Here is a 23,663-nt window from a genome sequence, read left to right on the forward strand (position 1 = left end):
AGGCTCAAATCAGAATGGGCTCAAGGAGGGGTAAAAACAAAGATGCAATTGGATATGTAATGTTTTGTTTTCTTAGTAGAGAGATCTGAAGCAAATACGGCAAAGTGTAAACATTAGTTAAATTTGGATGGTAGGAACATGGTTGTTATGGTATTCTCTGTACATCTGAAATATTCCACAATTAAAAAAAAAATCTATGAAAAGCGTTGACATTTAATACATTTAAATAGTTTTAAAAAAAAGAGTAAATGGCTGGTTAGGAAGTGAAGACAGAGAGTATTCTTCAAAAAATCTTGGCTGTGAAGGGAAGCAAAAAAGCAGAGCAGTAGGTGAAAAGCAGATGTTGTGACCAAGGAAGGGTTTTCTTTTTAGATGTAAGGGAGGATCAAAAACAAAGGTAAAGAAACTGTCCTTTAACAGAGGAAGAGACTTCTTTTGTTCACTTCCTTCCGTAGAAGATAAACTGACATCACATAAATACTCCACATGGAAATGCAGAGTATATAGAAATACACAGAAGATACAGTTCTTTTGTTTTAGGATAAAGAATCTAAATATGGTGCCATGACCGATACATTAAGTAGAAGAACATTTTTCAGTTCAACAATAATTGCTAAAATAGTGCAAAACTGCAACGCACAGAAATCTAAGATTGGAATTGGTGTCATTTTGATAATTCCTTTTCTCTGATCTTTAACCAATGACAGCAAATCCTACTTCCCCCACTCCCAAACGTGTCTTATACTTACTCTTTCAAGGAAAACATACATAAATATGCAAAAGTTTGACACATAACTTCAGGGGAAGTTCATGGACCCTTTGAGGCTCATTCATGACCTTGGCAGAGGGTAGGGACTCAAGAAGTAATAGTGAAATCAATTCAAAGGAGCCTTAAGTTTTTCTCACATACCTCTCCAGTCTTATTTCCAACCAGGTGCCTTCTGTACTTTCTACTTCCCATGATTTTGTTCCCCATTTCCTTATATCCTCTAAGCTCTGCAGAAATACCCATGCCTTTCCCTTTACCCACCCATAGCCTTTATGACCTTAAAGGTCAGTTTAAGACTTGACTTTTCTACTAATTTTTCTCAATTTATTCCACCTATGTGACCTCTTCCTCATTCTATAATTATTGAATGTGTTAAACACTCGGAAATTCATTGTGCTTTGGCCTGTAGTTTATTTGTTTATAGTGAGCTATTATCTACTTTTATACTGAAAATTAACTCATCAGCAGGTTAGGTCTTTTCTCTGCAAATTCACTATAAGTTATTTGGGTGCTTTATTTCTTTGATACCTTATAATGATTAGGAGAGTGTCCTGTAAATTAGAAGTATTCAATACATTTTGGTTGTTGATAATTTATAGAATAGCCTGATGATAAACATTTCATAGCATATAATGATCATGACAGATATGGATATTAACAAATGGCTTCAAACACTTGACATAAGTGTAATCTGAAGGAAATATGATTGATGGCCTGGTTGAGATATAGGGAAATCAAATTCCAGATGAAGGAATTTGAACAGAATCATGGAAACCAGAAGCAGTAAGAAGACCTGTCCGGCAAGGAAAGTGGGTTTACCTGGGAGCACGAGGCAATGAGTTTGAATTATTAAGAATCAACTGCTAAGTACTTGAAACAAAATGGGAAATTATGCAGTTTTAAAACCAGAAGGGTCATTTGTGATCTTGCATTCTAAATCTCCTGTCTAGAAATAATCCTGACCCAGCAATCTGACAATTTAAGATGTCTATCATGTTCCCCCAGTAAAATAATTCTTGAAATCAATACACAAAGCTAAATGAACAATTAGCTTTACCTCCATTATATTCTTATGCTGTCAATATCTTGATTTAAGTTTTCTTCTTGTCCCTTTCTTCCCTTCCTTATATAGTTCATCCAATGCACTCTAAAAGGGTTTATTTGGCAGTTGTTTACAGTAGAGATTCCTTCCAAAAAGTGCCATATGCCTTGGGGCTTTAGGTATGTTTTGGCTATCAATTAATAGGCTACCTCAATTCTTAATTTTTGGTTTTCCTATTTCTTTGGGAGGTGGGGGGTTGATTTCCTATAGCAAATATGTAGCTTGTAGTTGGCCCTGTCACCACTAGATGGAACTACACTGTTGGCCAAAATGGGACTACTGGCGAGGGATGACATCATCAGTAGCTTTAATTATGGATGAGTGACTCCTTAAGAGTTTGTGGGCGGGGGAGGGATAAAATTCGAGAGGGCAAAAGCAGGGCTGTCAACATATTTAGTGCTTACTGGTTCCTCTTCTAAAGCAGCATCTGTCCCTTCTCTTTATCCTGGCCCTAACCAATTCTGTTACTAATGATCTCACCTTGGGGTCTGGAGCTTGGGAAGAATGGAGAAGTTTTAGTGAATGATAGTAGAAAAAAGTTTCTAGGAACCCTGACTATGGAGATTGTGTTTATACTAAAATAAGATTTCCTTAACTTCACCTGATTTCTTTGCTTTAGGAATAAAGATATAAATATCTTTCTAATTGTGTTAATTTGTAGAAATACTCTTTTACTTTCCTAGCTATTCCATTTCCTTTAGTCAAATGGAATAAAAACTTACTTACTTTCAACATAAATTGAGCTGGCCTAATTTTCCTTTTAAACTTTATACTATCCTCTGGAATAACTGGAACTAATGACTATCCCATTACACAAAATGTCGGATTTTCTCTTTTCAATGTCTACATAAAAATCTTAAATTAGGGAACGCTACATAATAAAAATTTGTATGCATAAAAACAGAAATGAAGACTTTTTAAAAAAAAATTATCAACATGAATACCCTAAAAGAAACGAATATACACATACCTTTTGACATAAATTCAGTGACAATGTAAATTGGCTCTTCAGAAACAACAGCATACAGTGGAACAAGTTTATCATGTCTTAATTTTTTCATTATTTGAGCCTCTTGAAGAAAAGCTTCTGGCATCATTGTACCTGGTTTTAGTGTTTTGATTGCTACTTTCGTGGTTCCATTCCATGTTCCTAGAGAAACACAGTCTACTATTTTAATCTATATATTAGGAGATTTTAAGCCAAACCTCAATGAGCAGCAGTTACCTTAAATATTTCAATGTATCTTATCATAAGTTATGGTGTTTTAATCTATGGCTAAAGAAATGACAAAAAACCAAAAGTTCAGGCTTCTTACCCATCCATACTTCACCAAAACATCCTTGTCCTAATTTAACCTCTAGTCGCAAAGATTCTCGAGGGATTTCCCAAGCATCTTTTGCTAGACCTTGAGTCTGGGGTTTCACAGTTGGACACACGGTTGTTAACTTATGGCATAAACCATCAGCATGTTCTAGATAAATGAATAAACTATACTGTAAAATGAGTTACTTACAAAAATTAAGGTACATATAGTATATTAATGTTTTTAAAAGTTTAAATTGAAGAAAACAAAAACAAAAACATGTTTTCTCAGTTTTACTCTAAAAGCACGAACACCAGAAAGGGAGCTGTATGTATATAAGAAGCAAAACATACAAGAGGTGAAACATTTTTTGTTAAATACACTTTTGAAGTTATAATTTACTGAATACTTACTACATCTCAGCTATTGTGCTAATTCAGTACTTCACAAATATCTCATATAAATAAATCTCAAAAAACTTAAGCGACTTTCTTATTGTCACCCAGTAACTAAGTGATGGAGATGGGATTCAAACCATAGTTCTGGTTGTCCCCAAAGTTCTATTTTTGACCACTGTGTTTTATTTCTTCCCAAAGAGAATGCTACCATTAACTGTTATTCTTAATAACCACTAATGTAAGAAGCATACCAAAAATTAAGGAGAAAACTTCTTCATTTAAGAGATTTTTCAAATAAGGGAGACACAAAAACAGGAAATCCCAAATTCACGACGGCTTGACTTCTGAATCCGGTTTACACGATCTTTCTTATTATAAATAAGACATGTTCCCTCCCATGTTCAAGTAACCACAAAAATCAACATTCTAAAAAGTGCAATTACAACTGATGCCATTACTTGGTAACATGTTTGATCAATGTCAAGATTGGTGGTTGACTTGATAGGCTGTTTGTAGCTAGCTGTCACTCAAGAAGGGACTGCCATGGAAACTTCCCCTCCCCTAGTAATAATAATTTAAAAACTTTCAGATCCATTCATGTATCAAATTGGCAATGCAAAATTTTGAGACAGAAGAATCTAATACTGAATACCTTTCTAAGGTCCTTGAAAGACTAGAAGAATGTCTATAGTTGCGACAGGTTAATTTTCCAGGAAAAGAAAAATGCATCTTCAGATTAAATTTCATTGGACTTACACTTTATTTTATGTGGTCCAGCCCATGCAGAGGAAGGTAGCCCAAAGGACATCTGATAGAGCTTTTTACATTAAGTATTCAGTTTTACCCACTTAATAAACGTCCCTAAAAATATTTGCTTTTATGTTTTATTTATTGTCATAATTTATCTTGGTATTTAGCTACTATGAAACTCCAATGTAAACACTATGCCAGTAATATGTAAGAAATCAAATAATGGTAGTCAGATTTTAGCATACCTAAGAACCTAATTCAGGTAATAAGTACTACGTGCTCCTCATTTTAAAACTAGAATACAACAGACATCTATCGAAAACACTCTTGTGTGTTAAGTACCAAACTAAACCTTAAGAGACATGAAGACAGAGATTCTGTCCTCATAAAACAGATCAGGAAATAATTTTCACCCGTGAAATATTCACATACCTGTGTAGTGTTTTACCAACTTCTGCAGAGTATCAAATTGTGCTCTGGTTGTGATATAGTATCCACCGTTGTCAAGTTTCCTAATTTTATAGTGTTTCACATTGTCACCTCTTACCTCATCCCAATCACGAATAGAGAGAGAATAAGCACCTAGTGGGGGAAACAAATACTTTTTCTGTATCTTTCTCAAAATACTGTCCAAGAAAATTTTTATACTTACACTACATTATAATTACCTTTAGTAGTTTCACTCTCTCTTACTAAGAAAATACCTCGTTGATTCCCAGGATTCAGAAGTAATCTTTCAGCATCTTTTCTCCCCATTTTGCCAAAATACCATCTGGAAAAAACAGTGTTCTGAATTAGAAATATGGCAGAGTCAGAAAGATTATAAATAAGGATCAGTAAGAATGGAGTGGAAGGGTGACAACAAAGAGCTACACAGCTTAAAAATACAGCAAAACTCAATAAAGGTCTTTATTAAATAGAATTATAACAAATATTACTGTCAGAATATACTGCCCTAGTTGTACCTGGTTTCCATGTATTGACTATTCAACCAGTCTCTTCAACTCTACCTTGCAAGTCACAGAATCAGTAAATGGAGAAGGAAAAGCAACAGTAACAGAGAACCTCTCAGTCATTGACAGATGGAAATGTTAAGACTGTAGTAGGAAGAACAGAAGCGGTTCTCTGGTAACAGTGTGATCAGCTGTATTCAGAAAGATGCAAGTGAACTATATCCAAATTATGAGCAACTCTAAATTAGTATGGCTCTGACTTAATACAGATTTGTGAATAAAAATGAATATCTGCTGTGGAGAAGCTCACAGAATAAAACAGGAAGTAACAAGTGTCAAGCAGAACAGTTATGGAGACAAATGACAGATCATAAAAGCAAACAAACATTGATAGAGCACCTACTATGTGCAAGGCACTCTGTTAAGTGCTGTGATATGAAAACAAAGTAGTATTTATGAATCCCAGATATTCTTGGGTTGACCTAAAAAAGTATGTCACTGAAGGTGAATTTTAATTTTTTAAAAGTTGTGAGAATAGCACACAGAACTCTCATATACCCTCCACCCAGATTTCTCAACTGTTAAAATTTTACTTTGTTATGCTCTCTTTCCCTGTGTATGTTTTTTCTGAACAGAGTAAGTTGCAAACATTCTGAAACATTACCCCTTAATACTTCAGTGTGTGTTTCCTAAAGACAAGGATACTCTCCTACATAACCACAGAGCAAGCACCTAAGTCAAGAAATTAACACTGAAGGTAAACTTTTGAAATGAGAGAGTCTGAGGAATATAAAAACGGTTAATATAATTTTTTAAGCGAAAATATAAAGGATACAGACTAGGCAAAACAGTATTATTAATGCAGACTCATTTATGATCCTACTATAAGCAAATACCATGGCATTAATTATTAATTTTCAAGTTACATCTCCTATTAATATGATATACTGGCTGTATTAAGACTGGTATGTAATTGTGTGTGTGTAAAACTGTGGCTAAGTAGAATGTGCATTAAAACAGTTTTAAAATCAAAGTAATTAATAAAATATGAAGTAGTGCCATACTCTTCTGCCTGAATGGAATCTGCAGGGGCTACATAATTGCTAGGGATATAGCCATTCTTTCCTGTAGCAATTGATCTTGCTTCCCACCAGTCTCCTTCCCTGCAACATATAAAACAACAATTACCACAAGGTAGACGACTGCTCAAAACACAATTTATTGCAGTGTTGCCTTGTAGCTATGTAGAAAAGAGGTTTAACTTCCATTTTTTAATGCATTCATTTGATCAAAAATTAAACTCAAAAGAATAATATTTAAAAATAGGTTACTTGAGTTAAGGGAATAAGGCTAAGCAAAAGCACAAATGCATACATATTTCTGCTCCAAACAACAACAACAACAACAACAAAGTTTTAATATTAGTTATCCCTTTTTTACATAACTATCTTCAACCTAAAACAATAACCTATACTAATGCCATATGGGAGAAAAATCTTTCAAATTACTCAGTTTCAACTGGATGTTTTCTTTTTTAAAAGTCTTACTGACATAATTTGCATACCATAAAATTCCCCCTTTAAGATGTACAATTTAATGGGTTTTAATATATCCAGAGTTGTGCAACCATTACCACAATCAACTTTAGAACATTTCATCACCCCTCACCCAAGAAACCCTGTACCCCTTAACAGTTACTCTCCATTCCTCCACCCGCCTCCCCGCCACATTGCCTGACCCTGTATATGCTTTCTGTTCCTATGGATATGACTATTGTGGGCATTTCATATAAACGTAGTCATATAAAAATGTGGTGCGGTCTTCTGGACTGGTTTCTTTCACTTAGGCATAATTTTTTCACAGTTCACCTATGTTGTAGTGTGTCATCAGCAGTTCATTCTTTTTTATTGTCAAATGCTTTTAACCATATATAAAATCATAATGTTCCTTTTTAGTCATTTTAGGAAAAGTATCAGGATGCCCTCGAACTCCTGTAGACAAAATATTTGCAAGATAGGAACAATAAAAAATTTAATTGCTAGAATAGACTGTATTTACAAAAATGTTATCCATAATACTCAAATAAGACTAAAATCAATTCAGAACATGAGAACTATGTGTAGTTTGCAATACATACCTTGACTTTTCCAAAATTAATGTGAAAGAAGCAAATATTATCAGTCTCTAATGAGGAAGATATATATGGGTTCTGCCACTAAAAATTAAATGCATGTTTTGCTTTGCCAGAGAAAAGTATTGAAAATATTTTATCTAAATTGAAATTTTATAAATGATCCAGGGGAGTTTGTTCTCTAGAAAATGAGATGAAAAATCCTTCGGCAATTCAAATATTTATACTCATACACTTGGTTTGTAGCTTCCTAGTATATATTAAGCACTAGCAGACACACAAACTGAAAACTCTGCATCTGTGCTAACCATTCATGATTCATTCATTTACTGAATACCCTTTAAGTGATAGACTTTATGAGAGGATATGCTAGAAACAGGTAAAAAAGACAGTCTGTAACTTCAAGAAACTCAGCCCAGATCAGGATTTCTCAACCCCAGCCTTACTGACTGAGGCCTAGATGATTCTTTGTTGTTGGGGGCTGTCCTGTGCAGTGCAGGATGTTCCACAATGTCCCTGGCCTCTACCCACCAGAAAACAGTGGAGGCACCTTGTCTCCAGACATTGCCAATGTCGCCTGGGCATTTTTCCCCAGGCTGAGAACCACTAGTCTAAAAGAAAGACAAGCACACAATAAATTATAATTCGAAGTAGTGATGACAGCTATGATTGAGGTTTGCACGGGGTGCTACATCAACATGTAAGACAGACACCTAATCCACAGGCAGATGGTGTGTGGGCCAGGTGGGATAGGAAGAATGTCAAGAGAGGCCTCCTTGAGCAATGACACAGGAACATACATTTTGAAGAATGAACAGGGTTGGCCAGATAAAAGAAAAAAAAAAAACGGAGACAGGAAGTCACGTTGCAGAAAAAAGAAACTATACGTGTGTCAAGGCATGGGAAGGTGAGAAACCCCAGTGTATTCATAAAATTACAAGCAATTCAGTATGGCTGGGCGGTTAAATGAGGAAGGGGAAGCAGCTGGATGACTGATGTCTACCATTGTTATTGCTTTGCTTTTATCTCAACAGCAACTGGTAGCTACTGAAAAAGGATTTTAAAGCAGAGAGACATGATCATATTTTATATTCTGGAACAATAATGGATAGCAAATGGGAACAAGAATGTTAGGAAATAAGACTGAAAGTAAAGAGACCAAAATATATGGGATCTATTTTCTGTAACAAGCATTGAATTTTCAATTCAAACACTGAATTTTTAGTGGGCCACTAAATGACTTTCATTATTTAGTGGCCCACTAAGTCTTAGAGTCATTTCAGAGTAAAAGTCTTAGACAATGTGTCTAAGAGTCACCTAAGGAAAAAGCAACTTAATGTAGTCAGGTTGGGACTGCAGGGGCTCCCTACTTGGCCTTTTTCCTTTGTTTTTTGTTAAGAGAAAGAAAGAAAGAAGATCCTTAAATCATCTTATACTTAAATAGGAACAAAGAATTCTCTTTATAAAGATGTTTTTTTAAAGTAATGTACTTACTTGTATATACTCCCTCAATCTTCACTCTTAAATCTCTACTGTTTGGGGAAGAACCACACACTACAGCACAATTTGTAGATGTCATAACTCTGGCTACAAAAATAGTTATTATGCCATGTGTCTAAAGAAACCAAATGTATCATCCAACCCAGTGGGCAGAGACCCATGCCTCACCACTCTCATCTCTGAATCAACCAGCTAAGTGGTTTCGGCACGAAGACTAGGTAGGTTTCTGTCAGTATTTCTCCCTCACGAAATATTCCCAACACTTACGTGTTGTTAATTATTTGAAACCGTTCACCTTTCTTGAATGAAAGGTCTTCTGTAGTTCTAGCTTCATAATCATATAAGGCCACAAATATAGTAACACCACCTATTGGAGCAAAAACCAAAACAAAACCAAGGTAAATTATAGATATTAATGAAAGAGAAAAAAAATGTCATCAAAAAAGTTTAAGCATAATTTTCTTCCTAGTCTCCAGACTCTATTTCTGAATGGAGACTTGGCAACTGGAGTTTAAGTTAGTAAGATGCTCTCTGGAGATCTTCCATGAAACTACTGCATGCTAAAAATTCGAAAATTCTACACAACTACAGAAACAAATTTAATTTTGATTCATAGTAGCAATATCTCTGACTTGGAAACACAAAGTTCAAATCAATTCTGTGGCAGAAAGAGTATTAACAAGAAAAAGTATTAACAAGTACTACAAACTGGTACGGATCATCTCAATTTCTTATAAACAACGGGTGAGCATTTCCATCCTTAAAACTGAACCTTAGTAGCAATAACTAGGGATTTAGTAAGATTAGTTATCATAATGAAGATTTAAAAATGGCTTGTTTTTCTTAAAAATTAAATGATATGGCTGATATGAATCATAAATTCCAAAAATAACTGTCATACATAGAATTATACACAGATGCTTAAGAGATCAGGACACCAAACAACTAAACAAAGGAAACAAAGGAACAGAACGGATTATTGACTGTTCTCCCCTGAGTTCCAGTCATGGATTAACCGCCTATTTGACATCTCGACTTGAATGTCTAAGCAAAGGGCACTACTATCTAATTTGGTACTCAAGCCAAGTCCCTTTACTAGCACTGTTATTCTCCCTCTAAAATCCCTCTTTATCTACTTTCTTTTGCATTTCCACTGCTGCCACCCTAATCCAAATCCTTATTATCCCTGTCTGAGTCTGCTGAGACTGTTGAGAGAAGGCAGTCTCCTAACCCACTTCTGTAACTGCTTCCCTACATCCATTCTCCACACAGCTAGCTGCCAGAGTGAGGTTTTAAAAAAGGAAATTCAATTGCGCAAATCCTTTATTAAAAACTCAATTGCTTCTCCTTGGCTTTGAATAAAACCCCAACTTCTTACCAGAGTCTGCGAGGTCCTGAGAAATCCTGACTCTTCAGTCTCCTATCATACAATTCCACCCTCTGGTGTCCTCATAGTCCTCAAAACCGCCAGGTCCATCTGTACTTCCTAAACTCTGCATTTCTTGTTCTCTCTCCCTAGAAAGCTCTCTTCCCAGCTCTGCACATATTTAGGTCATTCTCATCAATCAAACCTCAGCTCAAATGGTTTCTCCTCAAGACAGCTTTCCTTGATCTTCTAAAGAGCTTTTAACCAATCACTCTGGTCAGCTTCTTCACAGCATTTAAGAACCATTAATCATCGTGTTTAGTTGTTTATTCACTAATTATTGTCCAACCTTTGTTATAATGTAAACAACTCCATTAAGACAAAAACCTCGTTTCTCTTGCTTACAATTCTCTACAGGCAGCAGACAGACACTCCGTATGTGTTAACAGATGTATACCATGAATGGACTTTTCACATAAGTGAATTGTTTAGGTAAGTAACTACGTCCTTAAGTATCAACATTTACTTGCATTATTTTGGATTATTGTCTTTCCCAAACATATAATCCTGAAAATAACTTAAACTTGGCTGATGACGGAGGACACTATTGTGGCCATCTATTACTGAGGTATTTCGAGTTAGGGAGTTAGAATTAAGACTGTAATTGACCCTCTGATGTCCATAACTCCTCAAATGAACAGTCAGTCTCACAGAATCCACTTATGGCCTTCCTCCCTATTACTAGTCTGGAGGTAAGCAGACTGAAAGGACAAATTCATAGTCCAAGCTTACAGCATAGATTCCTTTTTTGCTCCCTCTGGTTGGTAGTAAGGACATGGGTTGCTCAGTTTGATGCTGGCAGCTGTTTTGCCAAGCCTAAGATTAAAGCTGATACCCAAGGGCTACCAGAAAGAGATCAAGAACTCGAGTGCTTGATGACATCAAGAAACTACTGCTGTATCAAGGAATCCTAGAGCTCGCCCTACCTTTTTTAAGCCAGTTATGTTTTGTTACTCAAGGAAAAGAGTATCCTGATCTGGAAACCCCACAAAAGAACTCTTTTTAAAGTTTCTGACTACTTTTTTAGAGCTTTTCTAGCTCCGTGGAAGGTTGTCAGCTGTCGCTTTTTGTTCTCTGAAAGGCTATCATAATGTATTAAATGGAGTTCCGGCACAGGACATTAAGCCTGGGCTCTCCCTGCTTATTATCCGTGACTCTGAAAAAAATTTAACTCTGAGCCTCAGGACTTTTATATTTTTAAATCAGTATCTGATAGAAAAACTATGTTATCATCACAACGTTGGCATTTAACTAATATTAAGCAACTACTATGATACTTTAATATTGGATAGTACTTTATAAACCTGAAAAGTTGTAACATTAACATTCTTGAGGGAGGGGTACACGTTTTTAATCTTTATATCCCCAGTGCCTGTCACATAGTAAGCACTTATTACTTGAACAATGAATTAATGAATTAATGGTATAACCAGTAGATAATCACCAGATCATCACCAAATTTTCAGAACAATATCACGTATATTGTAAAACTTTAATTTGTATGTTAGAAGCTTTAATTTTCACATAAACTTGTAAGTTGTTTTTCTTACAGCAGGCAAAAACTTTATGTACTGCCTGCCTAAGGTCACGTTCTCAAGCTGACAACAGAATTGCCCATTTAAATCTCACCTGTTAAACCAGCAGGATATGAACTTGGCACCACTGAGAATGAAGACGATGCTCCTCCAAAAGGTGTGACCCCTGAGGATCCTCCAAATGGTGTCATGGAAAGACTGTTAAAATTAACAGATGCTCCCTTTGTGGAAGACGATGCTGCCACTGCAGTGTGTTCTGCCCCATAATGGCTGACACTTGTACTGACAGGTTCTGGAGTGTTTTCGGTTCTATATTTAATGGTTGGACTTTTGTTCTCTTTACTTTTAATGCAGCCCATTATCAAATCTACAAGGTGACAGGCAAATATTTTGAGAAGTGGTTAATAGAAAGTATACTTCAAAAAACTACAATTCAGAACTTCACTTTAAACAAGGAATTTTTCTCCTGCAAGAAAGTAACATTAATAAAATAAAGCAAACAAAAAACTAGACAGCTAAAAACTAAGTTTCTTCTCATTTATCTTTATTACAATTCTACTGAAGTATCACTCCAATCACGTCGTTCTCCAGCTCAACCACCTTTAATGGTCCAATGACAACATACCACAGTGTGCTGGGAAAGCCAATGGCTCTGATGCCGGAGGCCTACATTTGAACCCTGGCTTCCTACTCAGGAGTGGAGTGATTTCAGGGATGTTGCTTGACCTCTCTGCACCCCAGTTACTTGAAAAAGGGCGATAATAGTAACACCTACTTCATAAGGCTTTCTATGAGGATAAACTTAAACTTATTACAAGTTCTAGACAATATGTGGCATGCAGTAAGTACTAGCAAATACCGGTTGTATTCCTTCTATCTATACTAGCCATCTGTAATAGAAATATAATCGGAGCCACATATAATTCTCAATGTTCTAGCAGCCACATTAAAAAAATAAAAATAGATAAAACTGATTTTAATAATGCATTTTATTTAACCTAGTACATCTAAAATACAATTATTTCAACATGTCATCAATATAAAAAATTTTAATGAGTTTTTTTTGTACTAAGTCTCAGAAATCTGTAATGTATTTTAAACTTACAGTACATCTCAATTTGGACCAGGTACATTTCAAGTGCTCAATATCTATATGTGGCTAGCAACTACCATACATAGGACTGGGAGCTCTGTAACTTTTCTTATCTACAGTCACACTCTCAATGCTTACCAAATTTGATCCCAATCTATCTTTCCAACTTTATCTCCTATTATTTCCTAATACTTATCTACATACACACACTTTCCTGTTTCCCCAATATATATGCCCTGTGCTTTCCCAAGTTTGTGAGGATTTTACACCTAAAACTTTCCTACGTGCGAAAGTTCTATCCAATCACTGAAGATCATCACAAATACTACTTTTCCATTCAAGCTTTTCCCCATAATTAGCAAAATATTGTTTTCCTTAAAACCTCCAATGTACTTTTGGGGAGATTTTTATATGGAACTCTCTCACCTTATTCCATTTGGTATCCTGTTTTTTGCTTACTGGCCTAATTCCTACCCTATCCCCAAATTACTGGGAATATATTTCTTAAAAATCAAGACTTACTCATCTTTTACACACTGTCAGGCTTACCAACGTGACTCATATAATAGGTTACTGATATTACAAAATCTGCATTATTATATTCACTTACTCTGAAAGCACTAAATGGGGATTTAATTAATTAACTTTTAAAGAGCATTCTCGTTTTACAGCTTTTCCTTTCTTATGTGGCATTCAAAAGGAAGTAGGTGAGTGATAAGACAACTGCCTCATAAATTCTCAAAGACTCAACATTTACAACTTGACTGTATAACATTTAAATGTAACTATACTGCAATAATTAGAAAAGAAATAAAGGGCATCCAAATTGGTAAGGAAGAAGCAAAACCGTCACTATTTGCAGATGAAGTGATACAATATATAGAAAACTCTAAAGACTCCACCAAAAAACTATTAGAATAAATGAATTCAGTAAAGTTGGGGGATACGAATTTAATATACGGAAACCTGCTCCATTTCTATACACTAATAATGAAGCAGCATAAAGAGAAATTAAGAAAATAATCCCATTTACAATTACACTAAGAAACAAAAATAACTAGGAATAAATTTAACCGAAGAGGTAAAAAGATGTACACTGAAAACTATAAAACACCCATGAAAGGAACTGATGACAATGCAAACCAATGGAAAGCCATACCATGCTCATGGATTAGAAGAATTAATATTGGTAAAATGTCTATAATACCCAAAGTAATCTACAGATTCAATGCAATCCCTATCAAAATACCAATAGCATTTCCCACAGAATTAGAATAGTCCTAATATTTGTTGGATGGAACTGCAAAATACCTGAACAGCCAAAGCAATCTTGAGAAAGAACTACAAAGCTGAGGTATCATAATCCCAGATTTCAAGATATACTATGGAATTATAGTCAAATTATAATCAAAACAGCATGGTACTGGCACAAAAACAGACCTATAGGTCAATGCACTAGAATAGAGAGCCCAAAAATAAACCCACGCTTATATGGTCAATTGATCTATGACAAAGGAGGAAAGAATATCCAGTGCGGAAAAGACAGTCTTTCCAATAAATGGTGTTGGGAAAACTGGACAGCTCCATGCAAAAGAACAAAACTGGACCACTTTCTTATACTATACACACACACACACACACACACACACAAAACCTCAAAATGGATTAAAAACCCAAATATGAGCCCTGAAATCATAAAACCCCTAAAAGAAAAACAACATAAGCAGTAATCTCTTTGACATTGGCCTCAGCAACATATTTTTGGATAGGTCTCCTCCTGCAAGGGAAACAAAAAAGCAAACTATTGGGACTACACCAAAATAAAAAGCTTTTTTGCATAGGAAAAGGAAACCATCAACAAAACAAAAAGGCAACCCAGTGAACGAAAGAGGATATTTGCAAGTTATATGTCTGATAAGGGTTAGTATCCAAAATATATAAGGAACTTATACAACTCAACACCAAAATAACAAATAATGTGGTTGACAAATGGGCAGAAAAACTGAATAGACATTTTCCCAAAGAAGACACACACATCAAAAGACGAAAGACACATGAAAAGAGTTCAACATCACTAGTCATCAGGGAAAGGCAAATCAAAACCACAATGAGGTATCACCTCCCAGCAGTCAGAATGTAACAAAAAGAAATAAGTGCTGACAAGGATGTGGAGAAAAGGAAACTGCTGCCCATCAACTTCAGAAACATTATTACAAATGTAGGTCATGATTTACATTTTTAAACTTTAGGTGCAACATGAGTTTAAAAGATTTTTAGGGGGGGGGGCACCTGGGTGGTTCAGCAATTAAGTGTCTGCCTTTGGCTCTGGTCATGATCCCAGAGTCCTGGAATGGAGTCCCACATGGGTTCTCTGCTCAGCAGGGAGCCTGTTTCTCCCTCTCCCTCTGCCTGCCACTCTACCTGCTTGTGTTCTCTCTCTCTGTCAAATAAATAAGTAAATAAACTCCTTTAAAAAAAAAAAAAAGATTTTTATGGGGTGTCCTAGAAACATAACATCTTTTAAAACAGTTACGTGGGGGGACACCTGGGTGGCTCAGTCAGTTAAACATCTGCCTTCGGTTCAGGTCATGATCCCAGGGTCCTGGGATCGAGTCCCACATTGGGCTCCTTGCTCAGCAGGAGCCTGCTTCTCCCTCAGCCTGATGCTCCCCCTACTTGTGCTTGCACTCTCTTTCCCTGACAAATAAATAAATAAAATCTTTTTTAAAAATTAAAAAAAAAGTTATGTGGGAAAGCCTCTTTCAAGTTTTACAACTACACACACACACACACACACACACACACACTTAAAGATTTTATTTATTCATTCGACAGAGATAGAGACAGCCAGAGAGAGAAAGGGAACACAAGCAGGGGGAGTGGGAGAGGAAGAAGCAGGCACCCAGTGGAGCAGGGAGCCCGATGCAGGTCTCGATCCCAGGACCCTGGATCACGATCTGAGCCAAAGGCAGACACTTAATGACTGAGCCACCCAGGCACCCCCCACATATATATTTATTAACATATATTTATTAGACACTAAAAAGAGCTGGAAATGTCAAAAAATGGACCCTTTGCTTAAAAAAAAAAGGTCACAAATAAGTGTAGGAAACAGGTACAGCACTGTAAAATGTGAAAATGCTGGAGTTGAGATATGTAAAAACACCACGAGACTACAAAAGAAGTTATGAGCTCTGCCTTGAGTGCTTGGGAAAGAAAATTTTGCAAAGACAGTGGCATCTAAACTAAGTCTTCAAGAGCTGGAGATTTGGGGAAGAGGAAATAGGATATTCCAGGAATAATGAAAAATGTGCACAATGGCTTAGATGTTTGAAAAGCATGGCATATTTAGGGAACAGAAAGCTTCTCTGTGACAGGAGTACAAGGGGGCATCTATGAGATCATGGGACAGAGGCTAAAGGTAGAGGACAATTTACATATACAGGGAATTATTTTAGACTTTATCCAGGGAGCACTGGGAGTTATTCAAGAGTTTTTAAAAGGTGAACAGCAGGAGAAAATATGTGTTTAAAAATAACTGTGGTAGAAGTATGAATTACAGAGTGGAAAGAAAGAAATAATAATGGCAGTTAGTCAAGTTATAAACTTACCACAATGCCCCATGCAGGAAAGGACAGAAGCAGAAATACCATGGAGCCAAAGATGAGGGGAAAATACTAAGGAAGTAAATATAAGTAGAATACTGACGTGTGGATGATCAGCTGAGTATAGATAGAGGAGATATGAAGAAAAAGGAGTCATTTATTCACTCCCCAGTATTCACTGAACATTTTAAAAGAATTATGATATGTGTGTTACGGAATGGATGACTCCAAAGTTTCTAGTTTGAACTGGGTGTAGAGTAATACCATAACTGAGGTAGAGAAGAGAGAAACAGGTTTTTCTGGACAGATGCTTCATTCAGATGGTAGTTTTAGGTGCCTTTGGGGCATCATGTTGAAAAGTCTAGTAGAGGATTGATAGTATGTCAGCAAAAGAAAGAAACCAGAAAAAGAGTAAACAAAAACATTTTCACAAGGTACAGATTTAGAGGGGTATGAAGAATTAATAAAATGGTGCAGGATACCTACATATAAGGGATAAACAGGCAAAGAAATTAAGAAGTGGCAATTAGAGCTGGGAGTACTACCATAAATATAAAAACATGGTTGGAAAAGATAATCATCAACTTCAAGATAGTGGAATGGGTTGCAAAGTTTCAATTGCATCTGTGGCATTTGTTTTCTTAAACAGGAAGTAAATACAGAAATGTTAATGTATTAAATGTGGGATATATATACATACATGCATATATATAAAAATCTTTGCTTGATGTATTTTATAATGTAATACTTATTTTATAATGCAATACATTTTTAATAAGAGGTAGAATAGTATAGTAGAAATAAAGAGACAGACTTTCAGTAAGAAAATGGCTAATAATGCTACAGACCAAAATGAAGTCAGGTAGTATTTCAACTGATTTTAAAAGGCCAGCTGACTGGTAATTAAGAGCTCACTGGTGACTTTAGCAAGAGTATTTCTGCTACAGCGTCATGAAGATAAAAGCTATATTGCAGTAAATTGAGTAATAAAGTAATGACTAGGTCATGAATATATGGAGAATTTTTGGAATGCAACATCTTCATAAATTGGGAATATACACTTTTATCAAGATGTTTTCTATTTCTTTGTCTAGTTCACAAATACTGTCCTTCACAGTCTTAGTGTAATCTAGCACAGCAAACCCTTGGTTTACTCAGCCGTTCTCCTCCCTACTTTAATAAAGAATGATTGTCTGAGTTTGTTTACCTTCCTTCTATCTGCCAATTTCTTCATCTGTCCAGGCCCAAGTTGTAAATAATGTTTGATTCAAGCCACTCATGTGGTCTTATCCCTTTCTCCAATTAACTGGGTAAACCACGAGCATGGGCTGCTTCTTGGAAGTTTTCCTCACTTGTGAAAAGGAGTATAAAACAGGAATATTCCATTTTCCTCACCTAAATGTTATCATCTGTGATGCCTAAATCTGAGACAACCATTCAGGAATGACTAAGCACTCATCTGAAAGGAGGATACCAACATAGCAAGAATGGTAAGACAGAAAGGTAAAAAGAACTTGGGTCCTTTATGATATTGTTCAGGTATTGAATTGTAAAACCCTACTATAATTCTAGAACACACTTTAGCTCCAGAAATCTTATGTGAAATAATATCTAGTGGGTTGGTTTTTTTTTTTAAGATTTTATTTATTTGACAGAGAGAGACACAGCGAGGGAGGGAACACAAGCAGGGGGAGTGGGAGGGGGAGAAGCAGGCTTCCCACTGAGCGGGGAGCCCAATGCAGGGCTCCATCCCAGGACCCTGGGATCATGACCTGAGCCGAAGGCAGACGCTTAACGACTGAGCCACCCAGGCGCCCCAAATAATATCTAGTGTTTAAGTCAGTTTTAGTCTGGTTCTCTGTTAACTTGTAGCTGGAAGGATCTTAAATGATAAATCACAGGACAATAGTTAATACATTAATCCCTTTCAATCTGTCAGGATTCAATACACTGACAAAAACAGATCCCCAACTTCTTTCAAAGTGTTTACAGAAATCAGAGATATCCTTAAAATTGTAAATCTCATAGCCTAGAAAGATAAAATTAAAATTCTAAGCAAACTATTTATTTCGTACTGATATTTGATAGAGCATAATGTACATGAGTATCTGCCAAAACACAATACTTTACCTCTTATTTTGAATATTACTGCTATTTTAAAACTTTTTGAGAAATATGTACTTAAAATTAAAATTATGGATATTTCTTCTCTTAGACACTATTAGAAATTTTACCTAAAATATTTTTTAAATCCTTTGAAGTGTAATTTACATGCAATAAAATGCACCCATTTAAAGTGTACAGTTCAATGACCTATGGCAAATGTCTTTAACTGTGCAACCAATAATACGATCACAATATAGAACATTCCAATCACCTCCAAAAGGTTCTTTTGTACCCTTTTCCTATCAGCCCCAATCCCAGCTCTAGGCAACCACTAATTTGTTTTCTCTAACTCAAGATTTACCGGTTTTAGAGTTTCACATGAATAGATTCATACTATATGTAGTTTCTTGCGTCTGGCTTCCCCCCACCCCAAGCGCTGTCTCAGACACTTCCATGTTGCTACATATATAGGTAAGTAGAATTCCACTGTATGAATATACCATTATTTGTTTATTCATTCACTTGTTGATGACTATATGGATTGTTCCAGTTTGGGGCTATTATAAATAAAGTAGCTATGAACATTCCTGTACAAGTTGTTGTATGGGTTACGTAGGTCATACTTCCACCACTATAAATACCAAGGAATGGAACTACTCGGTCATATAAAGTTAAGCATACCCTTTACCGTAAGAAGCTGCTGAACTGTTTTCCACAGCAGCCGTACCATTTTGTGTCCTCACCAGTAATGAATGTAAAATCCAGTTAATCCACATTCTCAACACTTTTAAGTCTTTCTTTTCCCTCTCAAAAACCCACCATATGTATGAACCTCATGGTAACCAAAAACCTATAATAGATAAGCAAAAAATATAGAGAAAGCTAAGCATAACACTAAAGAAAATCATCAACTGCAAGGAAAGACAGCAAGAGAAGAAACAGCATTACAAAAACAATTAACAAAATGGCAATAAGTATTTACCTATCAGTAGTTACTTTTTTTTTTTTTTTAAAGATTTTATTTATTTATTTGACGGAAAGAGACAGTGAGAGAGGGAACACAAGCAAGGGGAGTGTGAGAGGGAGAAGCAGGTTTCCCTCCGAGCAGGGAGCCCGATGGAGGGCTGGATCCATCATGCCCTGAGCCGAAGGCACACACTTAACAACTGAGCCATCCAGGCGCCCCTACCTATCAATAGTTACTTTAAATTAAATAGTTTAAGTCCCCCAATCGAAAGACATATGGTTAGAGAATGGATTAAAAAACCCAAGACCCATCTATATGCTACCTATAAGAGATACATTTCAAACCTAGAGACACATACAGACTGAAAGCAAAGGGATGGAAAAAGATATTCCATGCAAATAAGAGCAAAAAAGGAGATCAGGGTAACAATACTTAAATTGGACAAAACAGACTTTTAAAAAAAGACTGTAACAAGAGGCAAAGGAGGCATTACCTAATGCTAAAGGGATCAATCCAACATGAGGATATAACAATTTTAAGTATCTACGTACCCAACATTGGAGCACCTTAATACATAAAGCAAATATTAACAGACATATAGGGAGACTGACACTAATACAATAATATTAAGGGACTTTAACATTCCACCTACATCAATGCATAGATCATCCTGTCAGAAAATCAATGAGGAAACAGTGCCTTTGAATGTTACATTAGACTAGATGGACATAACAGATATGTACAGAACATTTCATCCAAAAAAAGCCAGAACACACATTTTCAAGTACACATGGAACATTCTCCAGGATAATGGTAGGCCACAGAACAAGTCTCAATAAATTTAAGAAAACTGAAATTATATCAAGCATCTTTTCCAATTACAATGGTATGAAATTAAAAATCAATTATAAGAAAAAAAAACTGGAAAAGAACAAACACGTGGAGGCTAACCAACACAGCACTAAACAACAAATGGGTCAATGAAGAAACCAGAGAGGAAATAAAAATATCCATGGGGACAAATGAAAATAAAAACAAACCAGTCTAAATCTTTGGGACCCAGTGAAAACAGTCCTAAGAGGGAAGTTTATAATAATCCTGGCCTACTGCAAGAAACAAAAAAAATCTGAAAAACAAACAAAAAAAACCCAATCTTACATTTAAAGAAACTATAAAAAGAACAAAGCCCAAAGTTTGTAGAAGGAAGGAAATCATAAAGATCAGAGCAGAAATAAGTGAAATGGAGACAAAAAAACAACAGAAAAGATCAATGAAGCCAACAGCTGGTCCTGTGAAAAGACAAACCTTTTGTTAGACACATCCTAAAAAAAAAAGAGACAGAGACATAAAAAGAAACAGAGAGAGGAGAGAGAGACAGAGACAGAAGACAGTGAGACAGAAGACAGAGACAGAGACAGAGGGGACCCAAATGGATAAAATCAAATGAAAGAGAAGTAACAACTGACACCACAGATATACAAAGGACTGTAAGAGACTACTATGAAAAATTATACACAAATAAATTGAAAAGCCAAGATGAAATGGCTAAATTCCTAGAAATGTTCAGTCTTCAAAACTGAATCATCTGAACAGACTGATTACTAGTTACAAAATTGACATAATCAAAAAACTCCCAACAAAACAAAAGTTCAGGCCCAGATGGATTTACAGGTGAATTCCACCAAACATTTAAGAAGAGTTAATATCTAGCTCTCTTGAGTCCCACTTCCAAGACAACCAAAGAAAGGAATAAAGGTTGTGCCAAAAAGGGCTGCAGCCACATGCAGTCTATTCGCTGCACCAACTGTGCCTGTTGTGTGCCCAAGAACAAGGCCATTAAGAAGTTCGTTATTCGGAACACAGTAAAGGCCACCACCATCAGGGACATTTCTGAAGCGAGTGTCTTCAATGCCTATGTGCTTCCCAAGCTGTGTGTGAAACTACATTACTGCAAGAGTTGTGCCACTCACAGCAAGGTAGTCAGGAATTGCTCTTGTGAAGCATGGAAGGACCAAATACCCCCATCCCAATTTAGACCCGCGACCTTCACCAAAGCCCACGTAAGGAGCTAAGTCCTTAAGAACTGAAGAAAAGCTGTTCTCCAGGAAAAAAAAAATAAATGGCGATTATACTTCAAAAAAAAGAAGAGTTACTATGTATTATCCTCAAACTATTCCAAAAAACAGAAGAGGAAGGAACGCTTCCCAACACATTCCACAAAGCCAGCATTACCCTGATACTATAACCAGATAAAGACACTAGAAAAAAAAGGCCACAGACCAATATCACTGATAAACATAGATGCAAAAATCCTCAACAAAGTGTTAGCAAACCTCATTCAACACCACATTAAAAGGATCTTTCACCAGAATCAAGTAGGATTTATTCTAGCGATGCAAGGATAGTTCAATATCTGCGAATTATCAATGTGACACACAAGAGTAACCAAATGAAGGATAAAAATCATGTGATCATTTCAATAGATGCAGAAAAAGTAATCTAAATACCACACCCATTCATGACAAAAAAACTCTCAACAAAGTTGGTTTAGAGGGAACACAACTCAACATAATATAGGCCATATAAGAAAAACACACCAGCATCATATTCAATGGTGAAAACACTGACAGCTTTTCCTGTAACATCAGGAACAAGATGAGGATGTCCATTTCTCACCATTTTTATTCAACACAGTACTTGAAGTCCTACTCACAGCAATCAAAGAAAAAAAAAAGAAAAAAGAAAATACATCTAAATCGGCGAGGAAGTAAAATTGTAAACTATCTGCATTTCTACACACTAATAATGAAGTAGCATAAAGAGAAATTAAGAAAATAATCCCATTTACAATTACACTAAGAAACAAAAATAACTAGGAATAAATTTAACCGAAGAGGTAAAAGAACTGTACACTGAAAACTATAACACCCATGAAAGGAACTGATGACAATGCAAACCAATGGAAAGCCATACTGATGAGGGAACGGAAGGCAAGCTGAGGACAAAGCAGAAGCTGACACCCTGCAACCCCCACCCCCCATGGGATGTATGCAACATTCCTCAGGCACTCCTGGCTGCCCTAAAGGACAAAGAAACAGTCCTTACTACCTACAGCCCATTGACAAGTCCTTGAAACAGGCATGGTGACATTCCTCTAGGACCTCAGCTGCCTCAATGTTAATACTTTGCTAAGGGCAAAAGGCAGTCCTAGCCTGACCCCCTCCCCTCCACCAAGATCCTGTAAGTCTACTTTAACGTATAAAAATTCCTTCGGAAACTTCCTTTATCTCAAACCCCCCAAGATACGTGTTGGCAATCATCCCCCAAGCATATGGCCCACCGATATATATCTGAAGGGTCTCATGACTAAGGTTTTATTAGACGGTAATAAATGACCCTTTCCCAACAGTAGCTAGCCCCCTCAAGGTCCTGGAGACCTTGCTTCCAAAATTCCTTAGAGACTTACGCTATCCCTAGCCCCCTCCCCCACTTGAGGGTATAAAATAGGCCATTCCTCACAACCCCGGGGCAGCAGCTCTTTCTGCCCACGGGTCCTGTCCCCGTGCTTTAATAAACCACCATTCTGCACCAAAGACGTCTCAAGAATTCTTTCTCGGTCGTCGGCGCCGGACCCTACCCCACTGAACCTCACATATAGTCACCTGTACCTCATCAATACCGTGCTCATGGATTAGAAGAATTAATATTGGTAAAATGTCTATAATACCCAAAGTAATCTACAGATTCAATGCAATCCCTATCAAAATACCAATAGCATTTCCCACAGAATTAGAATAGTCCTAATATTTGTTGGATGGAACTGCAAAATACCTGAACAGCCAAAGCAATCTTGAGAAAGAACTACAAAGCTGAGGTATCATAATCCCAGATTTCAAGATATACTATGGAATTATAGTCAAATTATAATCAAAACAGCATGGTACTGGCACAAAAACAGACCTATAGGTCAATGCACTAGAATAGAGAGCCCAAAAATAAACCCACGCTTATATGGTCAATTGAT

At 36.3% G+C, this 23,663-nt stretch overlaps 1 protein-coding gene across 8 annotated transcripts in view; it reads right to left on the minus strand.

The window, feature by feature from the left end:
* The window catches only part of YES1 (YES proto-oncogene 1, Src family tyrosine kinase), a 72,592-nt gene that overhangs the window by 11,053 nt on the left and 37,876 nt on the right, over positions 1–23,663 (minus strand). For all 8 annotated transcript variants that reach the window (XM_048218431.2, XM_057313221.1, XM_057313220.1 and 5 more), the window contains 7 exons: positions 11,963–12,235; positions 9,175–9,274; positions 6,341–6,439; positions 4,992–5,095; positions 4,756–4,905; positions 3,188–3,343; positions 2,842–3,021 (listed from right to left, as the gene is read on the minus strand). In XM_048218431.2, coding sequence (XP_048074388.1) covers positions 2,842–3,021; positions 3,188–3,343; positions 4,756–4,905; positions 4,992–5,095; positions 6,341–6,439; positions 9,175–9,274; positions 11,963–12,227 — 1,054 coding nt within the window. In that variant the 5' untranslated portion in view covers positions 12,228–12,235. The remainder of the gene's footprint in view (positions 1–2,841; positions 3,022–3,187; positions 3,344–4,755; positions 4,906–4,991; positions 5,096–6,340; positions 6,440–9,174; positions 9,275–11,962; positions 12,236–23,663) is intronic.

Source organism: Ursus arctos, unplaced genomic scaffold (genome assembly GCF_023065955.2).
Source record: "Ursus arctos isolate Adak ecotype North America unplaced genomic scaffold, UrsArc2.0 scaffold_17, whole genome shotgun sequence".
NCBI lineage: Eukaryota > Metazoa > Chordata > Mammalia > Carnivora > Ursidae > Ursus > Ursus arctos.